This window comes from Gasterosteus aculeatus, chromosome 8, assembly GCF_964276395.1.
Source record: "Gasterosteus aculeatus chromosome 8, fGasAcu3.hap1.1, whole genome shotgun sequence".
NCBI classification, from domain to species: Eukaryota; Metazoa; Chordata; class Actinopteri; order Perciformes; family Gasterosteidae; genus Gasterosteus; species Gasterosteus aculeatus.
This window is the reverse complement of record NC_135695.1, coordinates 15782383-15795597: the sequence shown is the minus strand read 5'-3', so window position 1 is coordinate 15795597 and position 13215 is coordinate 15782383. Positions and strand designations below refer to the sequence as shown.

Genomic DNA, 13215 nt, shown 5'->3' with positions numbered 1-13215 from the left:
TAAACAGTCCTCCAAGGAGTATTGCTTTTGTGTGTGTGGATTGAACTTCATGGTTTACCTTAGCCGTAGCTAAATGACATCTGTTCATGTACAGGTACGTTTCATGGTCATTTCTGTATTTTATCACCCTCTTCAAAACCCAAATCCAGTTTGTTTCCACTTATTTATTGAATATTTCAAAGAATTACTTTTGCCGCTGTTAATATGCATTTAACGCTGTTTGGTCGGTGAAACCACAAATAACCAGGATGTAGAGAATCCATTCCATTATTGGTAATTAAACTTCAGCACCTTCATTTAAATTCTGCTTGCGATCATGGCCGGGAGAGCTACGATAATAAATGTCACGTTTCCTCACTGCCAGCGTCACATGCACAGGCCGAAAAAAGTGCTCGAGGTTTCCCCTTTCTAAGAGACAACGCCGTTTTCTACCAGGAAATGATGAGGCATCGGTTGGTGAATTGTGGGCAGCTGCACCTGGAACATCAAAGCTTCAGGGTCCCAATAATTAATTGGAAACTGCTGCAGCTGCAGAGGCGAGCTGGTTTGGAATATGAGTCAACAATGGTTAAACAATTATTGTGTGGTACACATCCAGCAGGTTTCTCTTTTCAGTAGTTCTCTCAATGACTACTGTAACCTGGCCACCGATTTCTTGAATATATTATAAATGAGAGACCCGGTTTACTTAACGGTGCACAGTGGCTTTGGTTCATAACAGCGCGTAAAGGCTTGCTGAGCAGAAAGAATAGTAATACCACTGTAAGCAGAGCAGAGGGGTGAAAGACTTTGTATTTGCATGTTCTCGTATGTAAAAAGCGGAATCCAATTCTGCCTCACACGTCAATGTGAACTGTTAAAAAAGCTCCTCAACATCGGAGTGGATCAACCCACACTCGAATCCTTTCAGTGTATCTGTGTCAAGATGCTCTGAACAAATGATGTGCTTTAAAGGAGTTCCTTATCTTGCCAAAAAGACACACACACACACACAAGACATGTTGAAAGACTTTTGCAAAGCCCAAAAGGACTGAACTCCTATATTATCGGGGACTTTTGTACGATGGCAGTTTGCCGCTGAGTGACAGCCTGAACTGTGTTGTCTGTTTGCCCTTACAGCTGGTCGGCGAGCAACAAGAGAGCCGCCCGCTTTTAAGTCCCTCCATCGACGATTTCCTCTGCGAGACCAAGTGCGATGGGGTTTCCCGCCCAGTGACTTCAAACACAGCTGGTACAGTACACCACATTTCCACTATTGAAAAAAGACATAGGTATTACAAGTCTATTAAGACAGCTCACTGTCCAAATAACCACATGGAATACAGCTTTCCAATAACATGTTGTGTTTGTGAACGCGTGAGGGACTTGGATGACTCATCGGATGCTGTAGACATGGTAATCATACCAGGGAGGGTGCTTTATATTTAGTTGGGTCATGTGTCTTTCAAAGAAAACATCTTACCATTGATCTTAGTTACCAGCTAAACTAGAGTGTGTTATGTGATGTTTCACTGATGGAAATACCAAGAGATCCATTCTGGATTCCTGTCTGATAGCTAATCAATTAGTGTGTCTCCCTGCAGCCTCTCTCTCTCTCTCTCTCTAATATTATATATTAAAGTCAGTCTATGTATGATATATTTTCTAAACCACTTAGAAAAAGATTATTCAGATCAGTTTTTAATTTTCAAATATAGAGCAAATTCCAATCAATTTTCCAGGTGGTCACTCCAACATTCCTGTGCCATCAAACCACTGGAGAAAAAAACAACGACTTTTCTTTTCATATTTGTTTTAGCAAGTTATCCATCATAAGGTCACGATACCCCAATGTATTGTAACTGCGCAGAGGCCTTGGATAACATGGTATGATTCATAATTTAATAGTTTAGAATTAAAAGAACAGTGATCATAATAATGTGCACCACCCTCCACCCATTACCGTTACAAGCAAACTGCAAAATCTGATTTGACTTGAAGCGTCAGCATTTGTCTTATGTTTACCAGTCTACATTGTTTATTAATTACAACCATTTCTTCCACCCAAGAAATTAACTTAAAATCCACTGGGTTAAAGTAGGTGTCAAGGAAATCAATGTTTTGACAGATGCCTAATAAAAAAAGCCATCTTGCTTTCCACGTGGAGATGGGACTTTGATCACTGAGCCGTATCGTCCTTTGAACGACGAGGATTTTTCCACAACCAGATTGCACAGCTGACATGTGTCCTCTCCATACTGGCCCCTGACTGCGCCGACTCAGGCGGTCAAAGTACGGTACTGAACCTCCTGTCTCCCCAGCGCCTCCTGCCGCTCCCGCTGACAACGCTGCAGGCTTTATATAATTGGTCATTTACCTCACAACTGAAAGAAATACCAAATTATATAATGAACAATGATTACTTGCTCAAATATTACCAGACCTACACGGTGCTGTGCGTCCAGTTTGACTTATGAGCATTGAGAAACCCGTCAAAAACTATAAATAAAATGACTGTCTGTTTAAATTTGAAATTGAATTAATAAAAATGAAAAACAATGTATGGGCTGGCTGAAGTAACACTATTCATCAAGAACACGGACACATATTCATCAAGTAGAGACTCACCCCAGCGATTATCTTGTGAAACCATTTTGTCTTGTAAACACGGAAAAAATACATTATGGAAATAGAATGTATGTGTGTTTTCATCATGTTTTAAAGCCGAAACCTGGACCTCAACAAAAAATGCTCAGCAATCAGATGTATTTGCTCTCATGAGTTGTTAAATTAATATATGCGCATCCAGTTATAATATCCAGTTGATGAAGAAAACTTCTGCAATCGTCTTCCCGGCCTCATCATTTCAAGTACACTCGAGGGTGCCAAAACATTTTTGACATCATTGCACTTTCATGAACAGCTTGTGCTTCCTATTGGTGCTGAAAACTCTTCAGGCAAACCTTCCCCCACCAGCGAGTCTGCCTTGATTTTTAATTTGACTTGCCATCTAAAGAGCACAAGGCATGGAAGACAAGCATGCTCCCTAATTATGCAGAGATTTCAGTCAAGGAATCCTCTCAGTTGGTTGTCATGAAACAGCAGCATGCCAATTATGGAGTCATGGAGCTAAAAGGGCTGTTTAACAGGCGTCGTGAGCCTGACGTTGACTTTAAGGCAACGTTTGCTATCCCTTCTGTTTGGTTAACTGACCAGACAGCAACCTGCGACGGAGTGGCCTAAATGAACAAACTGGAGCTCTTGGAGGGGCCGTCTCGTCCTTATCGGCCTGTGCAGTGGCTTGTAGTCTATATAGAGTCTCTGAAAAGAGCAGAAGTATATTTTTTAGATGCCCACCCTGGGGGCAAAACCGTGACGGCTTAACCACCTTTGACAGCTTAACTCACAGTGTCGGAAAATGTGTAGATCAAAATCGAAGCTTCATGCAGGACTTGGAGTTAAACTTTCCTTCTATCTTATCAGGAAGAGAACGGAAAGTTTCCAAAATATGGAACCCAGGGAAGAATATTAAAAAATTTAAAAAAACGGATCCAAACCAAACAATGAATGCAGAACTGTTATTAAAGAATATCAATCACAAAGATGACTGTTATTCTCACGTCTCAAGAAACAATTATTTAAGAGGAGCGTAGCGAGGAAAAAACAGGGAACAACAGATTAAAACAGCCATTGTTTTTAACATTAAAGGGCGCTTAAAGTATCCATTCATACCACAATGCTTTGTATGTTGGGAAATGGATCTTGCACAGCTGTGACGCCATCAAATAAACAAAGTGTTTCCACGGGCCGACACATTAAACACCTGAAAAAGTATTAGACTATGGTGGCAGTTCTCGAAACGATTTGTTCCTCAAGGATACATTTTTGACACAAACCAACCGACTCACACGTATTCAAGACCAGCTGCTTGTTGGTTAACTAAACGGCCGTCGTGTCCCTCACAGTTCTATCTTCAACGCTGGACCTGCTGGATCTCAGTGAACCCGGCGAAAAAAAGAGCAGCAAGGACAAAAGGAGCCCTCAGTCCTCGCGCGGCAACAGCCAGAAGAAAAACTGCCACAGGAAGAAGACGGACGAGACAGAGCTGATCCAGGTGGAAGTTGAACAGACAGGAAAAGGCGTGAGGACTCCAGAGAGGGCGTCGACAGACTCAGGTAGAGACGGATTGTTGAGGGGTTATTTCTCAAACCTTCTTACGAGAAGCCAAGAGAATTCGTGAAATGCGATTTGTGGGCAAAAGAAGGTCAGTCTCTTGATGCAGGCCGGCTTTCAGTTAGCTGGTATCTCTCAATAATGCACAAACGAGAGTGGAAGTATCATACTGACTGACTGATGTGTCTTTACCGCCAAGACTTTAATGCATCCGCTTTGCGTATATCCAGCATCTGTATTTCCACGACCGCCGATGCCAAAACGGCCCGTGGAAATATCCGACTCCTATTTCTTTGGACTGGTAAAACTTTAATCATATCTTTGTGCACATCATTATTCACCAGCAACGACCACACGCATCCCCCACACGCCCCAACTTCTCAGACGCCAATCGACCCCTGTGGGACCGACTACGCACGCGCTCACGACAGACGGATCAGGCCTGTGCACTGTAATGAAAGGGATCATCTTAAAAGACATTAGGAGGAAACGGCCAATTACTTTCCTATTTGCCAGTTGAAAAGGTTAAAGTCTTCATGAGAACTAATTATGCAAACCGTGGCCCGACCACACTGTGGACAGTAATTGACGGTGGTGAGATTATTAGCCTTGTGTCATTTAAGCAAAACTTTACTTTCTGTTACGATTGTGGTTATATGCTTTTCATTTAGACGCCAAAAGCATTCATTTTAAATTAGTACTTACTTTGCCTTGATACAAAGCTCAAAACACTTTAGCGTTTATCCTAATCAACAGATAATAGATTGACCTGAGGCTAACTGATATTTAAGAGGTTAAATTACAATTAGAGGGACTTATTTAATCAACATTTGAGGATGTTTTTGATCTGCAACTGTTGAAGTCTGATTTGCGTCTGTTGCTAATTTAAAGTTTTTTACTTTTCTATTCTTCTTACTTTATTTTTGTCACTAGTTACCGTTGTTTCAACGTTGGATAAATGGGAAGAGCTGAACCCGAACCCCGAGAGTAACGGAAACAGGAAATGGAAGATGGAGAGGCGGCGTTCTTCTAAACATTCCTCCAATGAGTTTCTGTGGTAGGTTTTGGTGGACATCAGTGGACGATGCAACATCTCCCATGAGAATCGTGTATTCACATGAAGTCTGTCTGTATCACATAAAAGATTTTCCCTTTTCCTCTTCTGCTTTAGGTCCATAGACTGTAAAACCCAAATAGAGCCGATGAACAAGAATGCCTTGGAAGTACACACCAAAGGGGAGCCAGATTCTGCTTTAGCATCTCAAGTAAGTGCTTATTAAGGCAGAAGAGGGCTGTAATCTTCATTATTGTCTGCACATGCAATCAACATCCTCTTGAAATGAGAAAGCTTCACACATCTCAAACATATTCTTCTGACTGATGGGTAAACCCTCGCAATGAGTCCACGAAATGATGAAGCAACTGCATGCCGATGCACGATAATGTAGCCCTAAAAGTGAGGTTTACTCACCCTGTTGAGTAATTGCTAATTGTTGTCCTAACAGCTACAATTCTTCCATTTCAGCTCAACAAGCAGTATATTAGTGGAAGACATGTAAGCCTCGCTATGCATCCTTTCATATGGTACTGAAAGAGTTATACATTTGCACCGGGGGAAAAGCATCACCGTCTCATACAATTTGACTTAAATGCCCAAATGGAGGAGATTATTGAGGCCAAGAGGCAAAATCCAGATTGTTGGTCTTGAGATTGTTCCTTTGTGGTGCTCCAAGGTCCAAATGTCAAGCGCTTTCCTCCTCAGTTGATGTCTCTGTGTAGGTTCGCATTAACGGGTCTTGTTTCCGGACACCGTTACTCTGAGCCCATTAGGGTGGATCTCACCAAGCTCATCTGAACACCTCTTCAGCACTCTGATGAATAATAGACCTGGGATTTATTTTGCTCAGGAGTTACATGACGGCTGACACCGATACTGTAAAGAGTGGGTGAAATGCAGTGTACGTTTTTTCTCCATGGCGCTGTACACAAATTCAACTATGCAAAGATTTCTGAAAACGAGTGTTAGTTTGGACACAGAACAAAACTCCAGAGCGCTGAACTGAATCCAATGTTTTCACTCAAATAGATATTTTTAAATCTTCAAGTTCTGGAATATTAAGGATTGCCACATTGAATGAAAAACACATCTTAAATCCTAATACAAGCCCTCTTTGATTCCTAAACACAGGCACCAGAGCCTGACATCACCTGACATCTCCCTGATTATTTTCTGTTATTAAACTATTGCTGTACAGGAAATCTCTTTTCAGGATGCCAAATATTGCCAGACTTCAGGAGGATTTAAGATGAATAAATTGATACAACAACAACAACATCAAAGAGCTTTGAGAATGTGGCAGGATTTTTAACAATACATGCATGTTTGTCCTTTGAATAAAAAAGAAAATGTGGTTATCTACAATAAATGGATGAGTCAATTAATACTGAGATTAAGTAACCTCAATTAATCTTGCATAATGCCAGTCTGCAGAGATATAAATTGTTGCAGGTACTGGCTGGTCCATTCTGTGGGAAGCCACTGACATGGAGGAATTAATTCCTCTACTCTCCGTTATGGATTTTCTGCTATTTACAGAAAATCCAGCACCATGTCACATCTGAGCATGAGAGGCCATATTAAAGTAATTTACCCTTTGTTAAATGTGTAGGTGTATTATACTGTAACCAAAACGCAAAACCACATGCGTGTAATTGGTCTAATTCCCTTTTTTTGCACAGCAGCACAATGTTTCTTCAGAAATTTCATAACTGACAGGCTATCAACATGATTCAGACATTGCATGTGCAGGTGCACGGGAAAGGGATTGGGTGGGGGAGTGAAATTGCAAACGGCTGGATGAGTAGCATGGCACTCGGATGAGGGGCTGGACGAGATGCTGACAGCAGTGATTCTGCTGGCCTTCCTAAGCATGTCAGAGGCTTTGTCGAGGAAGGGATATTTACTCGTCCCTGGGAAAGCGGAGACGGCTGACCCTGCACACTCTCCCTGCCCGTCTCTCCCTCTGGCTGATCGGTTGTGTGAGTGATGTGCTGGGCTGATATATGTGCGTGTGTGTGTGTGTGTGTGCCGGCGGTTGCGAGTGTGCATATGTTTATTAGAGTTTGTCTTTGAATGAATGCATATGTAATGAAACGTGTGTGTGTGTGTGTGTGTGTGTGTGTGTGTGTGTCTGTGTGTGCGTGTGTGTGTGTGTGTGTGTGTGACAGGCTCGCCTAGTCAAGGAGCAGCGGTTGGGCAGTGCCCTCCTTTCCAGACATCAGTCCCTGGAGGAGGAGTTCGAGCGAGCGAAGGCCGCCGTTGAGGTAAGCAGAGGTCTCCTCCCGCTTTAGCATCTAGCAAAAAGCAGCGCAAACCCATGCCAGTGATGGGTCCAACCTGTGTAACGGCTGCAATAGGAAATTTACCCCCAGGATCAGATCCCCAGGATTGGACCCCGGGCACTGACTCGCTCAAATGGGGCGACCCAGACCTTTGACCACCCTGGACTGATCAAAATCTGTCAATCTCATATGATCAGTCCAGGGTGGTCAAAGGTCTGGGTCGCCCCATTTGAGCGAGTCAGTGCCGGGGGTCCAATCCTGGGGGTGATTGTGATATATCATATAGTTTTAAATCATTTTGTTTGGTTTTCGCAGTAGAAAAACATACCCTGCCAATAAGTATTCAACTTAATGGAACGGTGCCCTGAGTGCTTTGAATAAAGAGCCACAAAGCCTTTCTTTAATTGTTACCTTTCCTTAGTCTCTGCCCATGTAGCCTCATAATTGTTTGTGCAATTTAAATGCATCTAAAAAAGGCCCTGTGGAGCCGAATTCCATTTGCCTCCACCGGTCTTTTTATGTCCTTGTCGAATGAGCCCGACTGTGTGTCATGCATCTACTCACCCCTGCGGTGTTAGCTGACAGCTTAATAGTCCCTGCTAAATTCACACACGCTAAAGTTCACAGGGTATTTGACTCAGAGAAAGGAAGCTGGCTCACAATAGGAAGGTAAATAGGTCAGCAATCTTACGGCCAGAAATATGATACCCGAGGGGAAGGTAGAATTACAGTAATCAGATATAGCTTAATTCTTCATAAGACTGTATACCTACACACTCCACGTGTTGAGTTGTAAAGTCTGCCTGACGATCTCATGCTCACGAGGGTACGATTGTTTGCCATGACAACGAGGGCAGTTACCCCCCCCCCCGTATCTGAGAGAGAATAAGCTAAAAGCACTTTCATCACCCTTTTGATTTTTAGTTTTCTGCTTTTTACTGCTTTATCATTTTTGTTTTTTTCTCAGTTGAAAGGTTTCATCACATTGGCCCTAACAGCTGCCCGAGTGACTAAAAGAGCAGCGTCTGTACTTTACCAAAATTTCACCAACCCGAAAGTTTTTTTACTTTCTATAAAACCACTCTACCACTAAATGGACATCTCCTTTCCCGGAAAATGGGAGCGAAGCTTTCTCCGTTGAGTTACTTCAGCTTTACTGAGGGCTACAGGAGACCTTTGTACACTGAGCTATGTGTGTGGTCAATAAATAATACAGCAGGGCCAACAAGACTGTGAGAGTGGAAAGCCTATTTGGGCGTCCCTTCTCAAAATTAGCAAAGATATCACATCTTGTACAAGCCACGAGCTCCATCCTCCCAAAAATAATTTAGAGTACAAGCGTCGGCCGCAGGGCAGGTAAGTGATGAGAGTCCGAGATGCTCCTGGGCAGGCGCCTGAGCATGGAGCATCGACCGGTAACAGTATCTCACGGCGTCGATCGAGCGGCCTGAGTGCAGGCCTCCGCTCTGGAGGAGCTCTGATGCAAGCGGTCAGCCATTTGGGCTTCAAACCACCAATGTCAAAGCCCGTAATCAGATTATTTCCATTGTAGTGGCTGTGCATATGCATGCTTTTTCATACTTATAAAGAGAGTGATAGAGACTGCTCAGATGGCTGGAGGGGAACATTAAATCAGCACACAATTCATTCAATTAGACGAAGCGGCCGAATGGAAGAAAATTAGGACCCACAGAGGACAAGGACTAAGCTTCCAAATATCCATTTGAAAAAGTTGGCACTGATGGCAATGGGCCATGAGAAGGAATTTAATATTATTTTACAAAGAGACTGATAATAAATTCTGAGAAGGTAAGTGATTCAGGGTATCTTCATGTGACGTGGACAATAACTCTGAGCTGATGACAATGTAATAATTTTATAACATAGATAACGACTAGAGTAACTAGGGCTTTCTCACTGTGAGACAGGATAAAACGCTGCCACAGCAAAGACGATGAAAAGATGATCTCAAAAGCGTCTCGGTGTGTATTTCTTGGAGCTGTTCAGCATCTATTTTCTAATTGGAGAAAGACGCACCAAAACGCGTCATTAAAAGCAACACCAAGTGGAACGCGAGGCGTGTCCGCCCCGTGAGAGAGAAAGTAAACACAGGAATGTCCCGACTAGATTTGGACATTACAACCACCGTAAAGAGAAAGACAAAACCAACCGTGAAAGTATTATTCATGCAGCCCACAATTACCGGGTGACGACAAATATCACAACTCTGCATAAATCCTCAGAAGCTCAATGAGTTGTTATCACAGACATCCACGTGTAATCGCATTGTCTGCCCAAATGTATCAGTAGCACTTTGGCCGTATTCTATTCATCTCTGAGTGACATTATCGGGATTCCAGCTTCCTATTTTTGTCTCGCTGACCAAGGACTTGGCCCACGCAGCAGAGCAGTGGGTGACTCATTAACATTAAAGGCCAGTCTGGCTCTGGAAATGAGAATAGGTTCTTTTTGAGGAGGGGGGGGGGGGTTGCTCCATGTCACTGGTAAATAATGAGATTTTCTGTAGTGCAAGTCCCATAGACGAAGTGGATGAGTAAACCCCATGCATGTGCTTAATTTCCTACAAAGGTTAACACAACTCAAACTGATGGAACCAGATAAGGTCAAAGTTCACCGGAGAAGCAGTCAAACACGGGGGACTTGGGGTCAAATACTTTTATTGAACATCTCATAGAAGGATCAGATTAAGAAAGCTTAATGTTAAACGTTATTTGCTTGGGAACAAATGAATGTGTTGATTAGTACGGGTAAGCTTTGACCACATGGTACTTTGAGCGCGGTTAAAGATGATCATTATCATTAACCATCGTGTCCATCCGTTGTTTTTTTTACTGTCAGAGTTCTATCCATTCTGAAGCAATTGTTTTGCACCACTTTTTTCTGGACATCCTTTTGTGTATTTTTGCTGACCGGAGTAGACACGATTATGAAGCTCTGTCCCGGCAGTGTATATTTATTTTCACTATATTTATTACATCAGTTCAGCTGACTAAGACACACTAATTGGATTCCAGAGGCAAAATATAAATACACCTTTTGCTAATGTGGGGGACACCGACAGCCGAGGGTGTGTGTAACCTTGAACATGATTATCTACGTTTTCAATAATGTATTCACGAAGTAACTAATGAATCCCGCACCCACCCTCCAAGCCACAGTTAATTTCCAAACATTGGTGACGTATTCGGCGGCAGGAAGCGCTCTGGATTCCATCCATCTCCTGTAACGCTTCATCGGAGCTACTGATATAAATTACCTCCCTGTATCTCTGTCTTGTTCCACATAATTAAACTGCCAATGCCAGCGGAAAAAAAAGCTCCCGTCACAGCATTAATAAGATACGACTAGATTTCTTGTAAATTAAAAAACGTACACATATTTTTCCCATTTTAATACTGCGAGCAATTAGATGTCGCCCGTGACGCATTAAAGGGGAAACAAGTAGCACACTAGATGCGTTCTCCGATGCAAGCAACCCATCGTCTATGAGTTGCAAATAACAAGATGATTACTTGAGTTCATACACGTCCACAACAATGGAGAAATTATGAAACCCAAAGTGTAGACTCGAACACACGACATCCACACGCATCCACTACTGCCATGAAAAGTATTTGCATTTTATGTTACTTCATCCTTTCACTTCTACCACATCTCAAAGGGGAAACGTTGTACTCCACTGTGTTTACCCGAAACACGTGATCACATAATGTTACAGGTTACACTACATGGATTAGTTTAAAAATAGCTCCATCTTGACGAGCTACTGTATCACAAAAAACGCTGCAAGCATCTGAATGAATTGTGTCCTGCCCGTCCCTCAGGAGCTCATGAGACACCTTCACAATTCATCAATATTTACAGGACGACAGACAACAGCTGCCAGCCGGTCTGGTCACAAATCATTCTAATAATAAAAAGGAGGCAAAAATAGCGTAGTCCCATGTATTCTCTCTATTTTAAAACAACCTCTCAAGCAATGTGTGAGTCATATCCAGCAACTCACTTGTGTTCGACATTCAACACGGCAACAAAGTCGGCAGTGAAAAGACTGTAAAAAGTATTTTTTTCATCCTTTCCAGATTACACCGTCAAAGGATTTGACCTTTCACGGTGCAGCAAGCAGCTACCGACACAAATAGATCGTTTTTCAAGCGAATGTTCTGGTAATAATCCAATAGTATCATTTACATATTTCCTTAAAATTCAGAATTTGAAGAGCAACTTCAACTATGAGATCAAATTGTCAAAAGCTGTTAAGTGTGTTACTGAGACGTAATATCATATTCATGTGCGCTGGAGTAAATAAATGAAACATAAGGGTTTTACCATCATCGTGAACGTACAACGCTTCAGTGTAAGAAAAAAACACTGTTTAAACATAGAGACAAGATCCTGCTAGAAATTGTTGGACTCTTCCAGGTCTACAGCCGCCACCATCCAAGTAGCTTCTGTAGCTCAGGGAGTCTGACAGCAGCGACTCACTCACTTTGTGTGAGAATCAGCAGCCTGCGATTACCTGCCATCGATCACTCTGTGGCCTCCATGTCAGTCACGAGACTGTTCACTCGGTGAACGTGGAGATCACCTTTGACACACACACACACATATGTCTCCTAACTCTGCACTCCTCTAGAGTTTCACGGCACACACACACACATATTTGCTATACACGGTCATGTACTGGTGGGTATCTGGCTATGGAGGACTCCATTAGTCACAGGAGGCTGCTGTGCTCCGTTTGGCATTATTCTCCCCGGTTTGTTTTGCCAGAGGCATCGACTCAGCCAGCTGGAAGAAAACTCTCATGAAAACACAAGCATGACGTTCACTTCATCTGGAGTGACGATGCTGCACGCTGGCATGACTCACAAACAACAGTTTGTGCGGTTTTTCACCACAGTGGGTAGAAAGGAGGTTTGCTGGTAAAGTGATGAGTCGCTCATGTTGGTTTTAAACGAGCACTTCGCCGGACTTAGAAAGTAGCCTTTTAAATGACACATTTTTTGGCCTCAGGAGGCAATTTGGCGACGTGTGACCGTTCCTTTGGCATTCACGGAACATGCGTCATGATTTGGCATTTAGTGAGCACTAAACTCCTGTCTTTGGCTCCTGGTGTTCCTCACCACTGAAAACAACAAGAGTAACAGGCTACACAATTTTAGGGCAACCTTTCTTTCTGTAAATATATATATATATATATATATATATATATGAAACAGTGGAGAAGTGACGGGTTAGAAAACATCCATGTTTGTATGTGTGTGCGTGTGTGTGTTTGTTCGTGTCAAAGGTGATTTCATCTCCACATTTCACGTCTTGTGATTGACATGGAGGCCATAGTGTGTCTCCTGATTGTGAGAGTCACGGCTAATAAAGAAATTCTTTCTATGTTCAACAGTTCTAGTGTTCACTGTAATTCTGAAGCTCTTCACACAAGTTGCATGGAATCAAACAATCAAATTCTAAAGGAAAATTGTATATTGGACTGATTTTAATAGGGTGAGCTTGTCTATAGGTTCATGCTACAGGCTTAATTTCCGTTCAGATAGAAAAATGAAAAGCTGCTCCAGAAGTTGGATTGGCAGATTAAATTCGTAGCCTTCACGGATCAGCCGGCCAACGTGTCAGTTGAAATGTCAAACCAATAGAGAGGTTAAGGTCCAAATCTGACATTTTTGACCAACTAAATGTGAAATG

At 42.5% G+C, this 13215-nt stretch overlaps 1 protein-coding gene across 4 annotated transcripts in view; it reads left to right on the top strand.

Moving 5' to 3' along the window:
- pex5la (peroxisomal biogenesis factor 5-like a) overlaps positions 1–13215 on the top strand; it is a 54184-nt gene that overhangs the window by 27253 nt on the left and 13716 nt on the right. For 2 of the 4 annotated variants that reach the window (XM_040184441.2, XM_040184444.2), the window contains 6 exons: positions 1120–1231; positions 3945–4154; positions 5086–5209; positions 5324–5417; positions 5678–5707; positions 7381–7476. In XM_040184441.2, coding sequence (XP_040040375.2) covers positions 1120–1231; positions 3945–4154; positions 5086–5209; positions 5324–5417; positions 5678–5707; positions 7381–7476 — 666 coding nt within the window. The remainder of the gene's footprint in view (positions 1–1119; positions 1232–3944; positions 4155–5085; positions 5210–5323; positions 5418–5677; positions 5708–7380; positions 7477–13215) is intronic. The other 2 variants (XM_078108372.1, XM_040184443.2) reach the window with 1 other exon arrangement.